The 26,380-nt window shown below is 39.0% G+C and overlaps 1 protein-coding gene across 2 annotated transcripts in view; it reads right to left on the minus strand.

The window, feature by feature from the left end:
• Positions 1 to 26,380, minus strand: part of DEPTOR (DEP domain containing MTOR interacting protein) — a 195,019-nt gene that overhangs the window by 18,203 nt on the left and 150,436 nt on the right. The window contains exon 9 of one of the 2 annotated variants that reach the window (XM_027854028.1): positions 18,067 to 18,125. The exons of the other annotated variant lie outside the window; for it this stretch is intronic. Coding sequence (XP_027709829.1) covers positions 18,123 to 18,125 — 3 coding nt within the window. The 3' untranslated portion in view covers positions 18,067 to 18,122. Of the gene's footprint in view, positions 1 to 18,066; positions 18,126 to 26,380 lie in introns of those variants that run through there. 2 annotated transcript variants of the gene reach the window in all.

The raw sequence follows: 26,380 nt of genomic DNA on the forward strand, positions 1-26,380 counted from the left end.
GGTCCATTCCAGGTTCTCTGTCCAATTGGTTCCAATTCATTTTGTTTGAGGATGTGAGATTAGGAAGCCCAGTTTAGTACAGATTTCCTAAAATCCTTACCAAATTAGAATGCTTGGGGAGTCTCCAAACTGACTTGTCCTCTCAGGGATCTTCTCAACCACTGTATAACCTATAGTAGGTGGAATTCTTGGAAGTATTTCCATTCGATTATAAGCTTCTTGAGGGCAGGGACTGTCCATTGCCTCTTTTTGTATCTCTAGTGCTTAGCACAGTGCCTGGTACATAACATGCATTTAACAAATATTGATTGATTGACTGATTAAGAATGGGTTACCCAAGCCCAACTGCTCAAAAGCAGCCTCTTAGCCACCCTTGAGCTGGCTAGGTGATGCATTTGTTGGAATGCTAGGCCTGGAGTCAGGAAGACTTGAATTCAAATGTGATTTCAAGTACTTACTAGCTGTGTGACCCTGGTCAAGTTATCACTTAACCTCTACCTGCCTCAGTTTCCTCAACTGTAAAATGGGGATAATAATAGCATCTACCTCTCAGGGTTGTTGTGAGGATCAATAAGTTTTGTAAAGCATTTTCGCAGCACGGTGCCTGGCACATAGAAATTTAACAAATGCTTGTTCCTTTCCCTCCCTCTTTCTCTACAATCCTCAGAGCTAGCCTGAGGTATGAAACCAGGGCTCTCCAAGATCATTGTGCATCAAAGCTGAACAGTACTTCTGCCTGGGGATGTTTTTGGTATATATGGAATGGGCCCCATGGTGGACAGGACTGCTGTATATAACATTATCACTGTAAAACCCAACTGACCAACCACCTTTACTATGGAGGTGACAATGGTAGCCATTAAATACTGGCTTTTAGACCATATGTCTTATGCATAGTCACATTCCAAATAACTGGTTATAACAGAAGTGAAATTTGTTATTATGTGGGTTCAAAGAAGTATTCCTGTCAACTTCGTTATGATTTGGGATTTAAGAAAGCCAAGGATCCAGATATATATAAAACACATATATATGTACATTAAATCTGTGAATATCTCCCTCTTGAGTACAAGGCTAAAGGGAAACAGAATTCTTTAAAAGAGTTCAGAATCTTTAGCTGACCACAAATTCCTTCCTTTCAACATAAACTTTAACTCATTTAGTTTTCTGGGCAGAGAAATACTTTACAATTAACTACTTCATACCCAAGGAAAGCACTATTATTTTTTCTGGTTCTTGAGGAAATGCAAAATTAAAACATGAAAGAAAATGATTACAAGAAGGATTACCAAAGAGTATTCACAGAAAGCAATCTTTTAAAACCTGCACCTTAGGGCAGTACTTTCATCCACATTAAGTTTAATCTTCATGTGATTAATTACATTATTAACTTGCATTCATGTGCTGAATTTTTTTTTTTGAGAAGTTGAAATTGCTTCCCATGTATTATTTTATCGCCAAGATGAGGCATGTATTCTTCTCATTCCAATTTCCCAGATGAAACAACTCAAAGCAAGAGAAGTCAGGTCCCTAGCCCCTGATTATCCAGGCAATGTAATAATACCCTGCAGCCTATTGTCTAGAAGCCTGGTACATTTTGCTTGAATTGTACTTGCTTATGGCACTAAGTCACTCTGTCCTCTTCTGGGTCCTAACTCCTTTGGCCAAAGGATTCGACATGCTATACCTTTGGTGCACACCCTGCTCAGTGGGAATGCGCTCACCATCGTTGCTCTGAAGGAGCTGAGGAAGCTATGTCACTGGGTCCTCTTGGGGCTTTATTGAGTAGTTGTCCATCATGATAGCATCAACATGAAGCATCCCCCTCATGAAGTTGCTCTCCCAGCAGCCTCATCAGGCCCAAAATCTCTGGCAGCGAGGCATCTACCCACAATGCAGGCAGAACAGTCCCACCTATTGTGACAAATGATTAATTGAACCACTATTTCATTCCAACCAGTATTAATCAATTTGATATGACTCCATAGGGGTGGTGATTATAAGTTCTGCATAGTAGGCCCCAGACCTATGAACTGCAGATTGTAAATTCACTTGCTTAATCATAGAGGGCTAACTAGAAGACCTCCACCCTTGTTTTTCCTTGTTATGGTGACCAAGGCCAGGGTGGTGGAGGTGACTCAATTACATGGAAGGCCCCCCAGCTATTTTTGTTGACCTTCTGTCCTTTGTCATCCCTTTATGGTTCAACATGGGGAGATGACCATGAGCACTTGGCCAATGAGTGACCCTGGCTGCCTGCCTGCGGCCTGCCTTTCTACTGGCCCATAGGCCCATGGAGATGTTTTGACATCTGTTTATCAACTGAGTGTACTAATCAGCTTGGTAGGACCTCCTGAAAGGGCAAGGTAAGTCTGTCAAGGTCTCCTCATTAGCCTCTTTGTCAACCAATGGGATTCTGTATTTTGTGTAGACTCTTCTGGAGGGTCAAGGGCAAGGTCCAGCCACTAATAAGACTGTATTTTTGGCCTGCTCCACCTGTATCGTCCAGGTATCAAGCACTATAAAACTAAGGTCCTGGACGAAGGGGGCATCTCAGCTCACAAGGAAGATCTGAAGTCCACTTCATTAGATGGGGCCATGGACCCTTTAATAAAGTACCATTGGCTCAGAGCTCTGCTTCAGTGGTTTTTCTTGCAGATTGGACAATTTTGGAATCCCCAAAATATTGACATTTATCACTGCACTCTGGCGGGGTTTTCTCACAGTGCCATTAATCTGTGGTTGATATAACACAGGGCTCAAACCAGGGATATTTGAATAAGACTTCTTAATGAATAACGAATAATGACCAAGCCCCTCGTTCAGACGCACAGCCTGTAGAGTTCTTTTTACCAACAAGGACAATCTTTTGCAAATGCTCCAGGTTTGAATCCTAGATTAAAGGCAAAAAAACTTTTTGCTAGGATTTGGTCATCCATGGGCCAACGACCTGGTGCATATAGATGAACCCTGCCTACCTCTCTGGAGGTTAGAATTACCTGAGCCCTATTTCAAGCTAAGGGCTGAATTAACTGCCTCCAGACAGAATTGTCCAATATGTCCTTTGAGTTTCCTAAAGAATAGGGCTCCACTCTGGGTACTGCTTGTTTACAGATATTTTTATGGATTCAACATTCCTGGATGCTGATCTGGAATTGGCAGAACTGGGGGGTCTGAAAGTCAGGGAGGAGCATCGGCTCCCAGAGGCTCTCTCGAAAGACAATGATCTGAGACCTCATCTTTACCTGGAACTAGGAGGGAAGAGAAGGAGAAAGGAAGGTCATGTGACCCAACAGAATGCTTAATTGAGAAACTGGCTAGAAAATACTATGCTTGACTCCCAAGAAAGTTTTCAAGATGAGAACATACAACCTCTCCATCAGGGGTGCTTAACTATAAAAGTGAACCATAGCACACATTTTAAAAATATTCTGATAACTCTATTTCAATATAACTGGTTTCCTTTGTAATTCTATGTATTTTATTTTATACATTTAAAAACATGATTCTGAGAAGAGATCCATAGGATAGCCAAAGGGCCTATGAACCACAAAAACATTAAGGACCCCTGTGTCTTGGACATAAGCAGGTCTTGTTCGCACATGGAGGGCACTGGCTATCACTGTACGGCGTGGTGAGAGCATTTCTAACTTCCACAGCTGGCCTCACATGGCAGTAACAAAGGAGGGCTTTCTATGGGCACCTGGAGTGTGGCTCTGTAAGTCTACTTATGAAACTGGCATGGTACCTCCACTCTTCTATGCCCCAGGGAGGGAGCTCTGCAAACTCCGGCCCTATAAACTTTTGCTTGGTCTGTAAACTTGCCTGCCAAATCTAGGCAGAATCTTTTCTAGGAAAAAGGATAACATTCAGGAGGGAGATGCTTATAGGATACCTCTTAAGAGATGTGAAATAACTGCACACGTATAACCTATATCAAATTGCTTACTGTCTCAGGAACAGTGGAGGGGAGGAAGAGAATTTGGAACTCAAAACTTTAAAAAATGAATGTTAAAAACTGTTTTTACATGCAATTGGGAAAAAAATTTAAAAGAGAGAGACATATAAGCAAACCTCTTTCAAGACCAAGGAATCAAAGCATCATCTGAGGAACATGGCCCTCTAAAAGCAGCATTAGTTAAACTCTTCTGGAGATTGCCTTAATCTCTTATTCAGACTTGAAAATATTTCCTTTTCTGTAAAAAGTCTCCACTATATAGGAATGAAGGGCAGCACTGGATGAAACCACAGCAGGGCACAAGAACACAGCTGTTCTCCTGGCAGGCACTAATGCTCACCATGAAATGGGGCAGAACCTTAAGACGAGAATCCCAGCCACTCTAAACACATAAGCAGAGCAGTGTTTTACAGTGGCAGCTCCAATGAGGACTGATTCCTTTCACGCCACATGACACAGCTGTAATGACTTAAAACAATCAAGAAAACAGGATGTGCAATACAGGCTAGAAAGACGTTAGAGCCAAAAAAGAACAAAATCTTTTATTAAGGATTGGGGGCTTTTTTTTTTCTTTGCTTGTTTTCATCCTTGCTAATTTCAAAACCAAACTAAGCTCGAAGCTTACCAAATGTGCTTGGAACTGATAACTGGGTAAGGGAAGTACCTCAATGCAAAAAGGGCAATATGACAACCACCTGACTTTTATGGATTACTTTACAATTTGCAAAAAAAACTTTCACATACATTACCTCAGGTGGTATTTTTATCACAACTAAAGTGAGAGCTTTCAGAAGAAAATGCTAGGTTTGGTGAAGAACATAAGAGTTTAAAATTTTAGCACTAGAAGCAACCTTACAGGTTTTTGGAAAACTGCCTGTTCATATCCTATGACCATTTATCAATTGGTGAATGACTCGTTTTCTTATAAAATCCCAACTTTGACACTTACTAGCTATGTGTACACGGGTAAGTATGAACCTCCTGAGTCTCAGTTTCCTTATCTACTAGATGCGACTGATCATACCTGGTATACCCAAGTCCCAGAATAGTGAAACTTAAATAAAATGATCTATGTAAGGTAATGTGTATGTGTGTGTAAACATACATACATATATATATATATATATATATATATATATATATATAAAATCTCACATACATACATTCAAATATTCTTACTTTCATTATTTTTGTCATTGTTAAATCCAAGTACTCTAATTTCAAATCTGGGGAGCTGGAGAATAGGATCTATATTTATGGACCATGGCTGAAGATACAGGAATGTTGGGTTCTTGGCCAGGGATGAAATACTACATCTAATAAGGGTTGAGGAGAATATATTTTCCAGACTTGTGGATCTGATCAAAATGGCTTTAGTCTAAAAACAGAATGGGGATGGAGAAAACGGCCCTTATATGATGACTGAGTCAGACAGCCGTACTTACAATATAGAAAGAATAGCAGTGGACGGACCCAGTAATGGGCCTCTCCAATAAGGTGAGAGCCTAAAGTGATGCATCAGAAAATTGATGGGCATTAAGTATGGATTACATGTCTGGCACTGTGCTAGGTACCATGGGGGATACAAGAGAAGTATAAGATGTGGTTCTTGCTCCTGAATAAGAAGGGAAATAATAGTGCCCATGGCATCACATTTATACACAAATGCATAGAACATAAGTAACAAAGTTAACTAAAGAGATTAATTATGATTTATAGGTATCACTGAGATCTTGTGGAATGTCAGAGTTTGACTGAGAGGCCAGAATAGTTAAAGTTTTGGTGTCAAGAAGGTATACTTGGTATGGAAATCCATGAAAAAAAAAGGGAGAAAGATGATAGAGAAGGAAGCATGGTAGAGAACATTTGAGTGGTCATCAACAAAAGCAGAAATAGAAATGTGGTTTGGTAAAAGTACATACACATTTATACATATATTTACATATAATACATAATTATATGTATTTTGTGTGTATGTCTAGCATGCACACATATACACATATACACACACACACATTAAACAGACTGCCTGGCAAGAAAGACAATGTAAATTAGGATCATATATAATTAAGAGCTGGAAGGAGCCTTTGGAGATCACCTAACCTAATCCCTTTACTTTATTTATGGCTTTAAAAACTGAGGCCCAGAAGAATTAAATGTCTTGCCCAAGATCACATCAATAACAAATTGTACAAATACAAGGATTTGAACTCATATTCTTTGATTCCAAATCCAGTGATGTGTCTGCTGCACCACATTGCCTAAAAGCAGATCGCAAAGGCAGCAGAGACGCAGACAATCATAGTATTTTTTGTTGTTGTTCAGTCATTTTTTCAGTAGTGTCAAACTCTTAGTGATCCCATTTGAGGTTTTCTTGGCAGAGATACTGGAGTGGTTTGTTATTTTCTTCTCCAACTCATTTTACAAATGAGGAATATGAGGCAAACAGGGTTAACTGACTTGGTCAGAGTCATATATCTGATAAGTGTCAGGCTAGATTTGAACTCAGAAAGAGGAGTCTGACTCCAGGCAGAGCACTCTATCCACTGTACCACCTAATTGCACTAGGAGTCTTCAATTATCTGGATACTTGCTGGAATTCTTTTTGTGCTAAAAGCAAAGTAGGAGATAAAATATTGACTTTCTTGGTTGAGAATTTTCCCCTTCAGGAGGGAGAGGACGTTCCAGGTGGAACTGCTATAATTGAGACCTGATTCTGACCTAAAATGATGAAAGAGCAGCCAAAGCAGAAGTGCAGGAACCTTGGGAGAAAGTGACATGGCATCTTAGGGTTTATAACAGATAAAGAAGTCTTACCCTAGACATTGGAAGACTGGATTTCAAAGCCTTTAGTAAAAAAAGAGAAGTAGAATTGTATGGCCATAGCAGTTAGAAAATGTAGCAGAAGTCTAATAGAAAATGGATTAGATAAAAATTATTTAAAGAGTGGATTTCAAGGACTCCCGGAAAAAAAAAAAAAAGGTAGGATCACATGGCCAAAGAGTCTATTGGGGAAATCAGTTCAAAAGGGAACATGGTAACTGTCCTCTAGATAGGACTGTCTTGTTTCAAGTCACCACTTATATAGTGCTTTTAAGGTTTGCAAAGTACCATATATACATCATCTCATTTGAACTTCAACAACCTTGCAGGGTCACCCCATTTTAGTGATGAGGAAATTGGGGCTGCAAGAACCCCAAAGTGATTTGCAAAAGGTCACACAGCAAGTAAGGGTTAGAAATGGGATTTAAATCCAAGATTCTTGATCACAAGTCCATCATTCTATCCACTACATCCTCTCTCCACACCTAAGATGCATGGACTAGATTTGGGTTTAGTCCCAAAATGAAAAAAAAACAAAACAAACAAACCAACAATCAACTAATGGAAGTTTATAAAGAAGCAAATTTCAGCTCAATAATAAGGAAAAATTTCCTGGTAGTGAGGCTTATCCAAAAATGGAATGTGGTACTCTGGAAGATGCTGAGTTACCATCACTGAATACTGAATTAGATAGAGGCTTCAGAAGCACTCTCTCAGAATGCTCTCATAGCGTATTGCTGTCAGATATGGGCTGGTCCCGATGACTCCAGGGTTAAGTTCCAACTTCATTTGTAAGGTGTGATGGCCTCATGTGACCTTCACAACAGCACAGTCAGGTAGGTGGGGAGGATAACATCATTTCTATTTTATAGATGAAGAAATAGAGTCTTAGAGAGAATGTAAGTGACTTGCGTGAATTCACATAAATTGAATGAAAGAGGTGGAACTTGAATTCAGACTTTAGAACCTGGGCCTAATGGTCTTTCCACTACATCATGCTGCAATGTGCAAGTGATTGCCCATTTTAACTTGAAAAACATGGATGAATAGTGAGATTTCAGGTCCAAATCAACTTTTAAGACATGAAAATCTACACAATCTTTTTTTTTAACTTAACTAAGAATTTATACAGCATTAATATAATTTTTAAAATTATATATTTAAAAGGAAAAGCAAGTTGACATAACAGATTTGCAGTTTCATGTGTAATTATCTTTTTTATTACACTGTGTTACAGAAATGCTTGTTTTATTCCATAAATAAAAATAAAATTAATTTTAAAAATTGAATTTGATTTTATGGTCAGATCTACATTCTTAATATAGCTTTTTGGGCAAAAATTGGGTTGCCTTTGGCACCCTATTTCCTTTACCATGCTATCTCTAGAAGAAAGATGACCACAGTTCTATTATAATAGTCTGCTGAAACAGAGTGCTGGATTTGGAGCTAGGAAAACCTGAGTTCAAATCCAGACTCTGCCTACTAGCTGTGTGACCCCAGGCAAGTCATCTAATTTCTGCCTGAAGCAATTTCCTCATCTGTAAATTGAGATAATAACAATACCTACCTTCGAGAATTGTCATGAGGATAAAGTGAGATAATATTTGTAAAGCATTTTGCAAAGTTTGAAGTACTATTAGCTATTAGCCTATGATGTATTTTAAAGCTACAAAAGATTACTTTTCCCAAAGCTCCAACAATGCTAAGGCTGGCCCTGAATGATAATAACATTGCTCTGAAAGCTTAAAGGACATAGAAACAATAGGTGGAATTTTAAACAAACCACAGAGTTTTTGATAAATGTTATCTTTGACACCAATATATTTTTAGTCACAAGGTCACTAGGATGCAAAATTCTAGATAAGAACCAGAAACAGCCTGAGTTAAATGCTTCCCTTTCCTTTCCAGTGGGCAATTGCAGGACAGCCTTGGGTAACTAGAGCACTGTGTGGAGGATTTCTAAAAGGTGAAATTAATTCCTAGACTCCCTCTAATATTCTGCCTGCAAGTGGGGCCTGTCATATTCTTGTTTCTTCTTGTTTCCCCCATTAGTTTTTGAGATCCTTGTAGGGACTATCTTTTGCCTCTTTTTGTGTGCCCGGCACTTAGCACAGTGCCTGGCACATAATAGGCACTTAATAATTGTTTAATGACTGACCTAAACCTGTGAGACAGATCTCTAGCCTTTCCATCAAAATAATAATAATGATGATGACAGCTAACATTTATATAATGCTTATTCTATGCCAGGTACTGGGCTAAGTGCTTTAAAATTATTATCTCATCTGATCCTCACAACAACCCTGGGAGGTAAATGCTATTATCTCCATTTTACAGATGAAGAAACACAGGCAGAAACTGGTTAAGTAATTTGCCCAGGGTCACATAGCTAGGAGGTGTCTGAGATTGGATATGAACTCAGGTCTTCCTGGCTGCAGGCCAGGCACTCTATTCACTGTGCCACCTAGCTGCCCAATGCTTATGGGAGATTGAAGTGTTGGAATAAATGGTGAGAAGGACTGAAAGACCACAGACAAAGCCAGAATTGGAAGGGCATAGGGCTTACTCAGATACAGTTGCCTTGGATATAAGTGGATCCTGGTTGTCCTACGCTGCCTGTGGTTGCCTCTGATTATAGCTTCAGTTCTGAGGTCATAAGATCTAGGATCAGAGAATGAGGCCTAGATTGAACCTGCCAGCCCAACAGTTCTTAAATAGAACTTGCTACTCTTAAATAGAATAGGGATAATATCTATGTAGCTAAGGTAGCTTCCATCATGGAGACGGATGCAGAACAAACTGTATCATCAACTTGACATCCATAATTTCTGCTCTAGACAAAGAGAGAGAATGTTCCAGGATTATCTGACTTGCTGTCAAACACATTTTTCCCCAAGTCAGAATCTTTCATTGCATTTTCCAATGTTGCTTCTCCCTTTGGGAACTATTTCCTGTGAATTTAATACCAACTGTACTATAAGGAAGAGTGGGTGGGACGTGGTGAAGCTCAGAAGTAAAATCTACTCTTGTGGCCTTCAGTTTAGGATCTATTTATTTATTTATTTATTTTAGGCAATTGGGGTTAAGTGACTTTCCCAGAGTCACACAGCTAGTAAATGTCAAGTGTTTGGTCTGAGGCCAGATTTGAACTCAGGTTCTCCTGACTTTGGGGCCAGTGCTCTGTCCATTGGGCTACCTAGCTGCCCCCAGTTTGGAATTTTAAAGAAAGAACAAAACATATGAACAACAACAAAAAAAGATGGCAGAGCCTCCAAAGCTTAGTTGTGTGTGTGTGTGTGTGTGTGTGTGTGTGTTTCTAATCTGAATTTTGAACATGTGTGTGCTCCATGACAACTGATTAGGAGTCAGTCATATTACCATCACTTAATCTAAGCTGAGGGTCTTCAGAAATGAGTGCTAATTACATATGTAACAGAGGTGGCATGGTATGCCAGGTCGTTCCTGTCTATTTGTGCCCCTCACTCCCCACTACTGACTGGTTGCCTATATGGGTTTTCCATTATAAATGCTCCTCTACTCTGGAAAGTTTTATCAAAGGATCTATAATATTTCCTTTATCTTTTGTGCTCTAAGCCCCCAGGCACAGACAGCTTCTGGCAAAATACTGCACTGTTAAATCTCTCTGTCTCTTCTCCAGTAATGCTCTGCCTTATATAAACCTCTTTTTAACTGCCTACCCAGTAAGTATACTCAGATTAACTCAGGACTTCATATTCTAATGGGGAAGGCAACATACACTTGGAAAGGGCTGAAAAAATGAGGAGTAGGGAAACACACCTCCAGGGGCATAGTCAAGAAATGCCTGGGTAATGAAGTGGAGACCTAGACAAGGTAAGACAAAAAGTCAGTTACCAGAACCAGGGGACCTGAGGGTAGATTCCAAAGTTCTAAAGAAGGGAGATGATGATAAGGATGATGGCTAGAGAAAAGGCAATACCAAGAAGAGGTAAAGAGATGTCAGGGAAAGTGGAGATACTGGATGCTCCTAGTTTAAGGGGAAAATACTGCAAGCAGCCAGAAAGAAACAATTAAATATCAAGGAGCCACAGTCAGGATAACACAAGATTCAGCAGCTCTACATTAAAGGATCAGAGGGCATGGAATATGATACTCCAGAGGACAAAGGAGTTAGGATTACAACCAAGAATCACCTACCCAGCAAAACTGAGTATAATCCTTTGTGTGTGTGTGTGTGTGTGTGTGTGTGTGTGTGTGTGTGTTTTGGCAGTTGGAGTTAAGTGACTTGCCCAGGGTCACACAGCTAGTAAGTGTCAAGTGTTTGGTCTGAGGCAGAATTTGAACTCAGGTCCTCCTGACTTCAGGGCCAGTGCTCTATCCACTGCGCCACTCTGCTGCCCCAAGTATAATCCTTTGTGGGGGGGATGGATATTCAATAAGACAGAAGACTTTCAAACATTCTCGATGAGATCAGAGAAAATTTGACTTTCAAATACAAGATTCAAGAGAAGCATAAAAAAGATAAATAGAAAAGGGAAATCATAAATGACTTAATAAGGTTAAACTGTTTACATTCTTAAATGGGAAGATGATACTTGTAACTCCTAAGAACTTTCTCATTATTAGGGCAGTTACAAGGAGTATACACAGATAGAGGACACAGGTGTGAGTTGAATATGAAGGGATGATATCTAAAAAATAAAATTAAGGGGTGAGAGAGGAATGTACTGGGAGAAAGAGAAAGGGAGAGGCAGAATGGGGTAAATTATCTCACATAAAAGAGGCAAGAAAAAGCTTTTACAGTAGAGGGAAAGATGGGAGAGGTGGGGGGGGAGTGAGTGAACCTTACTCTCATCAGACTTCACTCAAAGAGGAAATAACAAGCACACTCATTTGGGTACAGACATCTGTCTTACTCTGCAGGAAAGTAGGAAGGAAAGGAGATGAGAGAAGGCTGGGGGTGTGATAGAAGGGAGGGCAGATTGGGGGAGGTGGTACTCAGAAGCAAAACACTTTTGAAGAGGGACAAGGTGAAAGGAGAGAGAGAATAGAATAAACAGGGTGAGGGGAAATAGGACGGAAGGAAAATACATTTAGCAATTGTAACTATGAAAAAAATTTTGAAGCAAATTTCTCTGATAAAGGCTTCATTTCTCAAACATATAGAGAACTGAGTCAAATTTATAAAAATGAGAACCATTCCTCAACTGATAAATGATTAAAAGATATGAATAGTTTTCAGGTGAAGTAATTAAAGCTATCGATAGCCATATGAAAAAATATGCTCTAACTCACTATTGATTAGAGAAATGCAAATTAAACAATTCTGGGGTACTGCCTCATACCTATTAGATTGGCTAATAGGACAGAAAAGGAAAATGACGAATATTGGAGGGGATGTGGAAAAAGTGGGGCATTAATGCATTGTTGGTGGAATTGTGAATTGATTCAACCATTCTGTAGAGAAATTTGGAACTATGTCCAATGGGCTATAAAACCCTTTGACCTAGCAATACTACTACTAGGTCTGTATCACAAAAGAGATAAAAAACAAAAAGGAAAAAGACCTATACATACAGAAATATTTATAGCAGCTTTTTTCTGGTGGCAAAGAATTGGAAATTGAGGGGATACCCATCAACTGGGGAATGGCTGAACAAACTGATGGAATTGTGTTACAAGAAATGATATGCAAGATGCTCTCAGAAAAACTTGGAAAGACTTATATGAGCTGATGCAAAATAAAATGTAGTGTGCACAAAGTAACAGCAATATGGTAAGATGATCATCTGTGAATGACTTAGCTATTCTCAATAACACAGTGATCCAAGACAGCTCTGAAGGACTTATGATAAAAAATGCTATCCATCCCCAGAGAAAGAACTGATGATATCTGAATACAGATTGAAGTATACTTTTTTACTTTTTAAATTTTTCTTGAGTTTTTTTTTGGGGGGGGGGGTCTATGTTTTCTTTCACAACATGACTATTATGGAAATATTTTGCAGGACTACACACGTATAACCTATATTGAATTGAATGCCTTCTCAATGAGGGGAATGGGGTAGGGAGAGAGGAAGGGAGAGAATTTGGAACTCAAAGTTTTAAAGACAAATGTTAAAAATTGAGGAAAAATAAAATACTAAATAAATTAAAAAGAAAAAAAAGAAAAGAGCAAGGACCACCAATTCTTATTCTAGTTCTTTCAGAAAGGATTAACACCATTGATACTGGAAGCAGCCTCATCAATTCTAGCTCCTTTAAGGCCTAGGCTCTGAGACATGCCACCTTGTCTTTGTAAACTAATGCCTTTTAGGCACTATTTGTGCCCAACTTCTGAGCTCATATTAGTCTGATCAGTCACAATCAGACACACTGTGCCTTGACCCCAACATAGTGATGTCATTTTGGTACTCTTCAAGCCCGAAGAACAACAACCAACCAGCCTTTCCTTTAAAAAGATATGCTTTTACATTTGAAAAAAAAAAAAGGGAGAAAGTCAATAGTTAAGATGGGCCTTCTAAAACATTATTTCCATTTGTTTTAGTTTCTCCTTTCTGCAACTTTTTGGTACACAGCTGAGTTCCCCAAGTGAGAGACCTGATCCTAATTTATGGTGACTATCCAAGTACATTTTCCTAATCCTCATTTCTATAGGAGAGGCCTATGCCACAGCCGGCAATGGCCGTTTGCCCCCAATCACCAAACAGCTCTGGCATTCAGGGTCCTCCAGTTTTTTATACTCTAAATCTCTCTTGTGGGTCCATGCAAATCAGGGAGTGAGGGAAGGTTAACTTGCCCACGGTCAAGCAAGCAGAGGCTGGCTGCTCAGTGGCTTTCCTGGCCTTTTCATATACAAATGAGCTACTGAGAGTTCCTGGACAATTTCAAAGTACAAATGAGCCTACTCAAAGTTTTATATCCCTAAGAAAGTACAAAGTGATTCACTCAAATCTGAAAGGAGCTCTCTCTTTAGAATGTACAAATGCAATCTGAATTGGGGCATAATCATACACATGACAGGAGAAGTGACTGGCAGTTATGAAAATGTTTCCTTGACTTTAGTCAGTGTATGAATGTGTGTTTGTTGGTTTTTTCATAGTCAGCTACTGTAGAAAACTCACTTAGCAAACTGTATCCCTTACCCATGATATGAAAGCTTCAGTACACTGATCTCATAATTGGTCTATTACTAGTTAGTTCAAACCCAATTCAGAAGGCACTTATGTACATTTTTCATTCATGGTCCCACAGTAAATCATGGGGTCGTAGATTGAGTTGGAAGGGACCTCAGAAGTTACCTTCATTTACAGATTTGAAAACTGAGGCAGAAAGGACAAGTGACTTACCTAAGGTCACAATTAATAAAGAGCTGAGTTAGAATTTGAACCCCAGGTTCTCTCCAAATCAAATGCTCTTTCCACTGAAATTTCTGTGAGTGACTGATGGAGGAAAGCTGGAGGGGAGGTGGGGAGAGAGATCATGTGAGAATTTCAGTTTTGTGCCATGGCTGGAGTACAATTCAATCTAACCTAGAAGATAAGACCAAGGGAGGCCAGAAAGAAAAGAGCCTTGTTTCTTCAGGGTCTAGGTTGGGGGATATTAACTTTTTTGTGTCAAGGACCCTTTAGCAGTCTAGTAAAGACCATGGACCCCTTCTCATAATAATGTGTGTGTTTTTCTTAATCATATTTGAAGGAAATTATAAATTTAAGCTAGAGATGAATGAAAATAAAGATGCATTTTTCCCATCCATGGGTTAAGTTAAGGGCCCTGGGCTAAGAACTCCTGGTGTAGATGAACTTTAATATTACCACAATCAGGGAAGCAGGACAACTGATCTGATCAAAAAGGCAGTGTAGACCAATGGCCCTATTAAGATTCTTTCTCTTACTCTGAAGCTGCCAATAAGCAACAGATAAAGACAAGGCAGTTAGAACCTCTGACCTGGTAGAAGGAGAAAGAAACTAGAATTTTTTAGCAAACTATGTGAAAAAAATACAGAACTGAGAGCACTGCTGGGACTTATCTAATAAGCTAGTCTTGGCAACTAAAATACCTCTGTAATTTGCCTCCTTAAAAAGCATGTGCACCCTCAGAATCCTCAGGCTGTGTGAAAAGAGTTCCATGAGCTCCAAATGGTGTAGCTGATGACCCATTACTGAGGAAGAGGGCAGAGAAGGTAAAAAAAAGGCTATGGGTCCTGACTCCAGGCCCAGTACTCTATCCACTGAACCACTTAGCAGCCCTAAACTACAGCCCAGAGTACTAAAAAGTACTGACAAATTTTAATTACTGCTATTACTGATCTTTGAAAGATTTTGGATCATTTAAAAGATGCCATAGGATTGGAAGAGGTAAATGACCTGATTTAGAAAAAAAAATAATAAAAAGAAAGAACATGGGAGTCTTCAGCAAAAACTAACAAGCAAGTTTGAGTTTAATTCCTAACAAAATTATTGAAGACATTATTAAAGGAATGATTTGGGAAATAGAGCCAGCAGTCACTAAAAGTCAGCATGACGTGGGAGGTAGCACAGACACAATGGAAAGAGTCCTGGCTCTAAGGTCCTGGGTTCAAATCTACCTCTGATACACACTGCCTATATGACTTTAGGCAAGTTTCTTGACCTCACTGGGCCTCAATCGTAAAATGAAGGGATTGGTCTGAACTAAACAGTCTCTGAGTCCCTTTTCCAGCACTAAATCATTCTTGATCTAGAATGGAGAGGGACAGGCTAAATGCTAGTACCAGGTAGAACTGGAAGTAGTTAAATGACCAGGCCCAATAAGAGTTGTTAAATTTTGTTATAACAATAATAATTGTTAAATTTTCACCTTGGAAATCAGCAAATAACACAAATCAGGGCTTCATTTGTTGTTTTTGTTGATTGTCTAGACTTAAGAAAGTCATGGAAAAAATTGTCATGATGTAGATTAAATTTAAAAGTGTGATCTGGGGACATCCCCCTAGTCAGAGGCGGGTAAGTTGTTAAAATTTTGCACTCTGGGATCTGTGCTTGTCCCAGGGCTGGTTAGCATTTATTACCAATGACTTGACTGCATGTTTGTAACCTCCGCAGGTGATGTAAAATTGAGCAGAATTGATAACAGAGTCCAATGACATGAAATTTAATAAGAGGAAATTAGAAGTCTACATCTGGGCTCAAAAGGCCAATTTCACAAGTATAGGATGTTAGAGGCATGGCTATTGAACAGTTCCCGTGAAAAGGATCTAGGGATTTTTAATAGATCACATTAGAAGCCTTCCTACTATGGGAGCCTTGGTAATATCATAGTTAACAGCTGAACTCTAATTACCTTCTGACTGCTTGGACTGTGGGGCACTTGGCTCCAGTTAGAAAAAAGACTCTGGCCTCCAGAAGCCACATTTACTATATTTAGGAGGTAACTTTAGGAAGAGGAATAGGGTAGGAAGCTGAGGGTTCAAAGCTGACTCTCTCCTTGGAAAGATGGAGAGTTGGAGGGGGATCAGCACTGACCTTCAGATTTGGCAGAGCTCAAAAGTGTAGAAGATACATGATATTACCTTTAACCAAGGGTGTGTTGGTAAATGTTTAACAACTGGCTCTCCAGAAAAAAAATATATGCACAACATACTTTTAAGTTTAATTATTAATTATTAACATTTTCTCCATTACTTTCTTGACAACCAGCAAAACAACAAATCAATCTCTGATCTGTAGCATTTGTCATGTGCTCACTGAAAATGTAACAACCAGCTACTGCAAGCTGATTAAGAGCGAGCTTCAGCACATCCCTGCCTTCACCCTCAGGAGGAAATGGATGAGCAGTTCTAGATCCTAATATCGCTAGGACCTGACTAACAGAAGTAGTAGGCAGTGCTTTATGACACAGGTTTTCACTTCACCTTGCTCCCTCTTTCCTTCCTATTATGCTCAGGAAATTTGCTCTGGATGCTTTGAGTCATGGTTTTCTCTTTTCAGATAAACAAGAGAATAGAGCTTCCTTTGCCTCTTTTCTTCTGGAAGACAGAGTAGTAGGGAGCACCATGGCTCTTATTCTTGGTGGATAATGGAAGACATGGTTCTTCCACTCCTGGCAAAGATACAACTCTTTCTCTGTCTGTGTCTGCCTGTCTCTCTCTGTCTGTCTTTCTGTGTCTGCTGGTCTTTGCCTGTCTCTCTGTCTGCCTGCCTCTTTTTGTGTCTGTATGTCTGTTTCAATATTTCTGTCCCTGTGCGTTTCTCTCTCTCTCTCTGTCTCTGTCTGTCTGTCTGTCTCTCCTAGACACTGGGAAGTCCATGTGGCCATGTGTTAAGATAGGGACCAGGCCCCAGTAAGGTTTCCATTGTCATTCTCCTTTTAGATATAATGGTGTATCTGTAAATTTTAAGATAATTATTAAGGATTCTAGTTTCATTATTTGACTTATTTTTATGTACTTTATGGTTTTACTAAACTAGGAATTTCCCTTGATAATCCCCATTGCAGTTTATCTCTTGAGTAAAAACTGTGTGTTCGTTTAGTGGGGAATAGGTTATCATATGCTCTGTTTTCCAGTACCCTAGGGACATCATGAGAGGACCGGCTCTCAACAAATGTGAGGTGTGGCAATCTCATTGACAGTAAGCTTCGTATGAGCTAATAAGTATTCATGACAGCCAAAAAAGCTAATGCTATACTAGACTGAATTAAGAGGGCCACAGTATCAGGAACGAGAGAGCTGCTAATCCAACTTCATTCTGCCCTTGTTAGACCACATTTAGAGTGCTGTTGTTCGGTCATTTCAATTGTGTCCGACTCTTCATGACCCCATTTTGGGTTTTCTTGGCAAAGATATTGGAGTGGTTTACCATTTCTTTCTCCAGCACATTTTACATACAAGGAACCTGAGGCAAACAGGGTTAAGTGACTTGTCCAGTGTCACATAGCCAGTAAGGGTCTGAGGTCAAATTTGAACTCAGGAAGAGGGCTCTTCCTGATTCCAAGCCCAGTGACCTAACCACTGTCCCACCTATCTGCCCCACATTTAGAATACAGTGTTGGAATCTGTGTGACACATTTTAAGGACAGAAAATAATCAGAGGAAAATAATCAGGCTGGTGAAAAGATTAGGGACTTTGTTATATGAGGATAAGATGAAGATGAGAAAGTTTAACCTAGAAAAGAGTAAACCTAGGGGGACATGGTAGCTGCCTTTATTTATTTGAAAGGCTGACACGTAGAAAAAAAAGATTAACCTTCTTCTTCTTGGTCCAGAGGCCAAAAGTCTCAGTTGAGCCGAGGAGGCACATTCCAACACGCTGGCAGGGAAAACTTCCTCATGATTCAGTTAGCCACAGAGCAGAACAGGTTTCTTCAAGTTCCCCTTTACTTGTCACTAATATTGGAAGGGATTTGGGTCAATTAGGCTAGATGAAAGAATTCCATGTTGTGCAAATGCGCATCAGGGTTCTGAAGGCTTGAACTTTTGTACAGTTTCTAGTGTGTTTTTTACCAGCTCCTCACTTACCTTTGGCTGGAATTCCCCCTTAATTTTAGAGGGAAAAGTTTTTAGGTAGAGTTCCCTGGACCCTTTCCAGGGTGTATATCATTTTCTCCGATGGAGAATGACTGAATGAATAAGCATTTAAGTGCTTACTATGTGTCCAGCACTTACTATGTGCTAAGTTCTAGGAATACAAACACAAAAGATAGTTCCTCCCCTTAGTAAGCTTACAATGTAATGGCGGGGTGGGCAGAACTATGCTAGAGAGAAGTGGTGGCTAGAGAGGGGTATTTTAGTTTGGAAACCTACTAAGATAGTGAAGGGAGCCACAGGGGAGTGTATGAATATGTGGTTTTTTTTTTTCCCCAGAAGTAATGATAGAATTAATTTGATTGTGGTTCAATAACTGGAAAGCATGGGGAGTGGGTAGAGAGAATTGTCAAGGCTGGAATCAGAGAGGGGGCTGAAGAGGGTACATGCACAGTGGCCCAGCTACAGAGGAGATGAAGAATGGAATGAAACATGGCTGGGCTAGGCCTAATATACTGGGTGACTGTGATATATGCAACAGGACAGTGAGACACCAGGGTGGGAGTTTCCAGCAGTGAAAGGCTTAAGCTCTTCTGCGAATGATTTCTGGTCTAAGTATAGAAGCTTCTAGAAAGAAGATGGCTAGGGAGGGACATGAAGCATGACTGGGGTTGGGTCTAGATGTAGTGAGAGAATGAGGCAACCATCAGTGGGGATAGCAGGACCCCAGAGTGGGATGTGAGGAGATGGTGGTTGAGTAATTTCACTTTCTTTTCATCTGCTATTAACATTGTCCTATCTAGCTCAAGCAGTTAATAAATTATCCTTAAGAACCTATGAGGGGTGGAGCTAAGATGTCAGAGTAGCAGAAAGAAATAAGGTGAGCTCCAACCCAAAACTCCAAGATCTAGAAAAAAATACTAGACTCCATCTTGATGGGGAAATCTAAGGAAAAAAAATCACAGTGAGTCATTTGTCCAGCTCAGATAAGCATAGGGAGACAGACAAAGAGGTCTATGGACCCTGGGAATGGGGCCTGGCCAGAAGCACACTGCCAGAACATTCCAGATCCCAGAGACTGTGCCCAAGAGCAAGACAAAGCCCAAGAACCATATTAGGGCATTTCGCAGAGTGTTGGAACAGGTGCCAACTAGCGACTTTGTCACCCCTGACAATAATCATGATAATAATGTAAATAGCTAGCATTTATAAAGTGGGGCAGCTAGGTAGCACAGAGGATAGCTAGAGTGCTGGGTCTGAAGTTAGGAAGACTCATCTTCTTGAGCTCAGACACTTACTAGCTCTGTGACTTTGGGCAAGTCACTTAACCCTGTTTGCTTCAGTTCTATCATCTGTAAAATAGAGCTGGAGAAGAAAATGGCAAACCATTCCAACAACATTGCCAAGAAAACCTCAAATGGGGTCACAAAGAGTTGTATACAACTGAAAAATGACTGAACAACAAATATAGTGCCTACTATGTGTTAAGTACTCTACAGATAATACTTCATTTGAACTTCACAACAAAACTGGGAAGTAGGCATTATTATCATCATCTCCATTTTACAGTCGAGGAAACTGAAGCAAACAGATCTTAAGTAGCTTGCCCAAGGTCATGGAGCTAGTAAGTGTTTGAGGGTGGATTTGAATTCGGGGTTTCTTAACTCCAAGTCCAGTTCACTACTCCAGCACTACCTAGCTGCTTCATTCAGAAGAGGAAGTTTAGAAACAAGAAGTAACTGTGTGGCTCTTACCTAGTTGCAGAATGGGGTCTATCTTCTTCTATCCTATCTGAAGTACCGTCTTCTATCCTAGTCTGAAGACTGAAGAGGAATAACCAGGGCAGGAATGCCACACTAAAGGAAAGTTTAAGTCCTGCTACTCTGAAGCCAGCAGCAATCTTTCATTGCTCCAAAGTCAAACCCAGTTTAGGAACTTGCAGAGCTTAAACCAGAAGACTAATAAGATTTTATCCAGGATCAAACCACTTTGGAAGCACTAAAGTTTGTAGGTCTGCAACCTGAGATGTTTCTAATAGCCTAGAATAACATAATACTCAATACTCCTAAGAAAGTAGCCACTTGGTCAGACTAGATCTTAACCTCCATAAGTGTACAAAGCCCAGTCCCAACATAAAGTCTGAGGTCAGACAGGAGGCTGGAAGAATGAGAAAACAAAAAAAAAGAATCTCATCACAAAAAAGCCATTGTTGGGGCAGGGACGTTCAAGACATAAACCCAGAAGAAGAAAATGATTCTAAACACCTACAAGCAAAGCCTCAGAGAAAAATACAGTGTGTGCACAAATTTAACTAGAATTTTTAGAAGAAACAAAGCAAGAGGTTTTTTTAAGAGTTAAAATATTTTTATAGATGAAATTGGAGCATTAGAGGAAAAAACTGGAAAAGCAATGAGAGCTATGGAAGAAAGAATTGGAAAGGGAATTAAGAGCTTGGCACAAGAGGTATAAAACCTTGCCTATGCAACAAATTCCTTGAAAATTAGAAAGAACTGGGGCAGGTAGGTGGCGCAGTGGATAAAGCGCTGGCCCTGAAGTCAGGAAGACCTGAGTTTAAATCTGGTCTCGGACCAAACACTTGACACTTACTACCTGTGTGACCCTGGGCAAGTCACTTAACCCCAATTGCCTAAAAAAAAAAAAATTAGAAAGAACTAAATAGAAGCCAATAACTCCATTGTTGTTAGGCAACTAGAAACATTTTTAAAGTCAAAAGACTGAAAAAAAAAGAAGAAAATGCAGGGTATCTCATAGCAAAAACACCTAGAAAACAGATCAAGGAGAAAAAATTTAAGAATCATTAGACTATCTGAACACCATGACCAAATAAGAGCCCAAGACATCTTATTTCAGGAAATCTTAAGAGAAAACTGTCCAGATTGTTTAGAACCAGAAGACAAAATGGAAATAGAAAGAATCCACCAGTCAAGTCCTGAAAAAAAAACCCCAAATGAAAACTTTCAGGTCAAGGAAGAAATACTATAAGCAGTCAGAAAGAAAGAATACCAAGGAGCCATGATAAGAATCACATAGTATTTAGCAGCTATCACTATAAAGAAATGGTGAACTTAAAATATGATATTCCAGAAGGCAAAGGATATAGGCTTAAAGCCAAGAACAACTTACCCAGCTAAAACTGAGTATAATCCTATAGGGAGAAAATAGGACTTTAATGATACAGAGGATTCCCAAGCATTCCTAATGAATGAGCTGTGCATAAATTTTGAAGTTCAAATATAGGAATTAAGAGAAGGATGAAAAGTTAAACACACATGAACAATAATAAAAGACTAAACAAGGATAAACTGCTTATATTCTAATATGGGGAGATGATAACAGGTATCCCTTCTGAACCCTATCATCATCAGGGGTCATAAAGGGAGTTTAATTAGACAGAAGGCCTGGGAGTGATCTCTTGATGAACTTAAAGTAAGTATGGAAAGGGAGGGGAAGAGTAATACTCATTGTGGGGGACCAAGCGGATAGAAAGGAAGGTTAAAGAAGAGTATCTCACATAATAAGGATGCACAAGTAGAAACCTATACAAAGAGGGAGGTGTGAGGGGAATACCAGATACTTGAACTTTACTCTTATCTGAACTGATCAAAGCAGAGAACACACACACACACACACAATGGATATACAGGAAAGGAGAGAAGAGGGAAGGGGAACTAGAAGGAGTGTAAATTAAGGGAGGGATTAACCCTAAGCAAAATTAACTCTAAGAATATTCAAATACGGTCTTTTTTGGAGCGGCAAAGAATTAGAACGAGGGGGTGCCCATCAACTGGGGAATGGTTGAAGAAGTTATAGTATATACTTGTGATGGAAGAGTATCGTAATTTATAAAGGGGATGGATTCAGAGAAACCTGAGAAGACTTGTATGAACTGATGCAGAGTGAAGTGAACAGAATTAAGAGAATAACTTCTACAATGACAATAATATTGTAAAGACAAAACACTTTGAAAGACTTAAGAACTCATCAATGTAGTAACAGAATGAGATACATATATACACATATATTGTATATGTGTGTACATATGTGTATATATAATAAAAACATACACATATATGTATATGCGTACTGTATATATATATATATGTTTCTTTTAGACATGGTCATTGCAGAAATTTGTTTTGTTTGATCAAAAATTTATAATGGGTTTTGTTTTTCTTTCTTGAGGGAGGGAGAAAGGCTAGATTTTTGCTGATTAAAAAAAGAAAATTCAATTAAAAAAAGAGCTTATAATATTCTTATTCAATGGATAGATTAAGGAATCTACATTTTACTCTGAGAAAGGATGTATGAGAACACTGGAAAAGCTATTCTTTGCTGGGTAAAGTAATTTATGAAAGAATATCACACTACATATAAAACACACATACACCCCAAAATTTTTACACATTTGATTTGCCTGAACTTGGTAGGAAAACCACAATGAAGGAAACCAAAAAAACTTCAAAACTTATCATATATTTTTCCTCTGATTAATTGATTTTTTAAAAATATCACAACTTACTACATTAGTGACTCTAATATTTCAAACAAAATCAGGAATTTTAATAGGTGGGTTTTACCAGCCTAAGTTCTTGTTATGAATAATGTAAAATATGCAGGCTTTTTGCTGTGAGAAATGAAGGGTCAAGATATGGGATCTACATTCTATTGCTCTGTTTAAATGAAGTACAAATATGGTGTAGGGGAGGAAGCAAGAAGAAATTGAGAATGAGAATTACAGCTCATTTCCTAACAAAACTAAAATATTTTTGGCAATACATAAAATTGACACTTAAACAATTAAGTAAATGGAGAAAAGAAACCCAGTGGGCCAACATCCATCCATTCATTACAACAGGAAATGAGAGAGGGGCAGGAGTTCTGAAATACTTCTATGGTTTTGTAGAACCGTTGGCACAGAATTGCCCTGGAATAATTTAAATGTTGTTCTCTTTCAGAATTGTATTATTCTTCCTAAGAAAAATAAACCTTTCCGAGAACAGCACTGATGTCTTTTGTGCTGAATTTATGACCAGGAGTCAAATTCCATGAATGCACAAAAGCTGCATCGTGTCTCCTCAGCTTGCTCAGGCAAGTCCAAGAATACAAAATGACTTTACAGCTCTCACCTTGAAGCCTCAAGAGCAAATTCCTACCAGGTAGAACAGGGCCAAAAATCACAGTTGTCACTTTCTTTGTTTGTTCTTAAACAAGCGAGGTCCCTCAGAACATGTAGCCTTCTTGACCTTACCAACCATGGTATATCTCAACTGAATAGGCATTCAGAAGAAATTTATCAACAGGACACCAGCTTGGGGTTTTTGTGATAGGACATAGGAAACTATTTGCTGTAGTGTTGTGCCTCCTCATTTAAAAAGAAATTATTTTAATTATCTTCTCCTTTATCCTCCCCCTCCCTTAAAAAAATCTAAGTGAGAGGAATATAATTAAAAGATGCATGGAGCAGGGCATGAGGGGAAGGTTTGGCATAAGGCCATAGTAGAGAACATTCCAAAAATCTTAGTGTGGTTTTAAGCTATTTGAAATTTAAAACTGCATCAAGATTTTTGGAACACCTTGTAAAAGCAGGACAGTAAAGAAACTAGACTGGAGAGGAGAAAGGTGACATAAAATAAAGTGATAGTAAGGAAGGGTCAGATCATGAAGAGGTCTGAGTTATATTTTGAATCAGGAGGCAACAGGGAGCTACTGAAGGCTATTGAGGACTTAATGAAAGAAATTATCCACTATTTAGTTAGAGGAATTAGAAGATGGGAAGAAAGTTTTGCATGATATAAATAGAATTTCTGACAGTAGTGATGGATTGGTAAGGGCTCCTCTCTGTTACTGTCTCCAAAAGGATCAGATAAAAATATTTACAGCTGCTGTTCCCATCAATCTTCTCTCACAGGTTACTGCTATTTAGGTAACTTGATCACACCTCCACCTCATCTCAAGCCACCAACATTTAACTATTAGGATTTGTTAAATGTTAAATAATTGGGAGCAATGGGCACACAACCTGGTGGGCTAGGAAATAGCCAGTTCCAAGTTAAAATCTATGGTTACTGTGCACAGGCTATACCTGTAATCAGACACAATGCTCCCATTGTTATATTTACTCATTGGAATGCAGTATTGACTGACTATAGGATCACAGAAGAAACTGCTTTGAGCCTAGAGTCTTTGAACAAAAGGGCAGCTGGGTGGCACAATGGATAGAGCACGGGCCCTGGAATCAGAGATTCCAGGAGGACCTGAGTTCAAATTTGACCTCTGATACATTAGCTCTGTGATGCTGGGCAAGTCACTTGACCCTGATTGTTATGCTCCTGCCCTAGCAAAAAACAAAACAAAACAAAACAAAAATCAGAAAAACAAAAAAAAAAACAAACAACAAAAAAAACCTCCTGGTCAAGTGGTAAAGTTTTAATCTTGTAGCTAATGCAAATGGTAATAACACACAATGATACCAGTTTATGTAGCCAGAGAGCCATATTAAGAGGGAAGGTGGATCAGAGATGCTACTACTAAAGCTAAGATTAGGGTGGTATGGTGGTAGGGACAAAATTTATTTTCCTCCATTTTTTATGCTGTTCTTACTCTGGGTTGCAGTAAAATAGGGGTAATACATTTTCTGCCTATGAGCTGCACATGAAATAATGACAGTATGGATTCAAATATCTCTCAAACACTTACTAGCTATGTGACTATAGGCAAATAACATAACTTCCCTTAGATCCAAATTTCCACTCTGTAAAATGGGAGAATACCTATAGTACCTAGCTCATAGAACTGTTGTGAGACTCAGATGAGATAATGAATGCAAAGCAAATTTTAAAATATTACATAAATGCCAGTTAATATTATACTGATTTCTTGGCAGCCAGGTGGTACAATGGATAGATCAGGGGCCTTTGAGTCAGGAAGATCTGAGTTCATATCATGCTTTAGACATTTACTAGCTATAATCCCAGGCAAGTCACTTAACCTTTGCATGCCTCAGTTTCCTCATCTGTAAAACGGGATAAAAATAGCATCTACCTCATAGGGATGTTGTGGGGATCAAATGAGTTAATATACGTAAAACTTGTTGCAAACTTTAATGTGTTATGTAAATGCTATTATTACTGTTATTATAGATTGCACTTGGCAACAAACATACTACCACAGGGTATGTGGATATGGGTACAATATGGAGACAGAATAGCTGACATTCATGTGGTACTTTAAAATTTGCAAAACACTTTTTGTACATTATTTTATCTGAGCCTCAAAGCATTCCTACAAGGCAGGTATGATAGGTATGATTATTTTCATTTCATAGATAAGGAAACTAAATCTCAGAGGGATTAACTGCCCAGAATCATCAAGCTAGTAAGAGAGATAAAAAAAGGGGGTAGAACTGGATTCATTAAAAAGTTCTCAGGAAATACAGTATACTGCTTAAAACTGTAGCTACTAAAAATTGCAAGTTTGAGGACTATATATACAAATTAAATACACACACACACATATATGTGTGTGTGTGTATATATGTATGTGTGTGTGTGTATATACACACACACACACACACACATCATATTATATAGGATATCTAGGTGGTGCAGTTGATAGAGAGCTGAGCTTGGAGTCAGAAGACATCTTCCTGAGTTCAAATATGTCCTCCAACACTTACTATCTGTGTGACCATTGGCAAGTCATTTAACCCTGTTTGCCTCAGTTTTGTTATCTGTCAAATGAGGCGGAGAAGGAAATGGCAAACCACTCCAGTATCTTTGCCAAGAAAACACCAAATGGGGTCACAAAGAGTCAGACATGACTAAAAAACAAAATCCTTTATATAGAATGTTGTATATAAAATAACGCCAAATGAAAGAAACATGACAAAATAATAATAACTAGCATTTATATAGTGCTTTATGGTTTGCAAAACATTTACATGTTATCTCTTTTGGATGCTCACAACCTCCCAATGAGTTAGGTGCTATTATCATCCCCATTTTATAGGTGAGGAACCTGAGGCTGAGAGACATGAAGTGACTTGCCCAAGGTCACACAGGTAGTAAGGCCAGGTTCAAACTCAGATTTTCCCAACT

The sequence above is a fragment of the Vombatus ursinus genome, unplaced genomic scaffold, assembly GCF_900497805.2.
Source record: "Vombatus ursinus unplaced genomic scaffold, bare-nosed wombat genome assembly UNPS02010284.1, whole genome shotgun sequence".
In the NCBI taxonomy this organism is placed as follows: Eukaryota; Metazoa; Chordata; class Mammalia; order Diprotodontia; family Vombatidae; genus Vombatus; species Vombatus ursinus.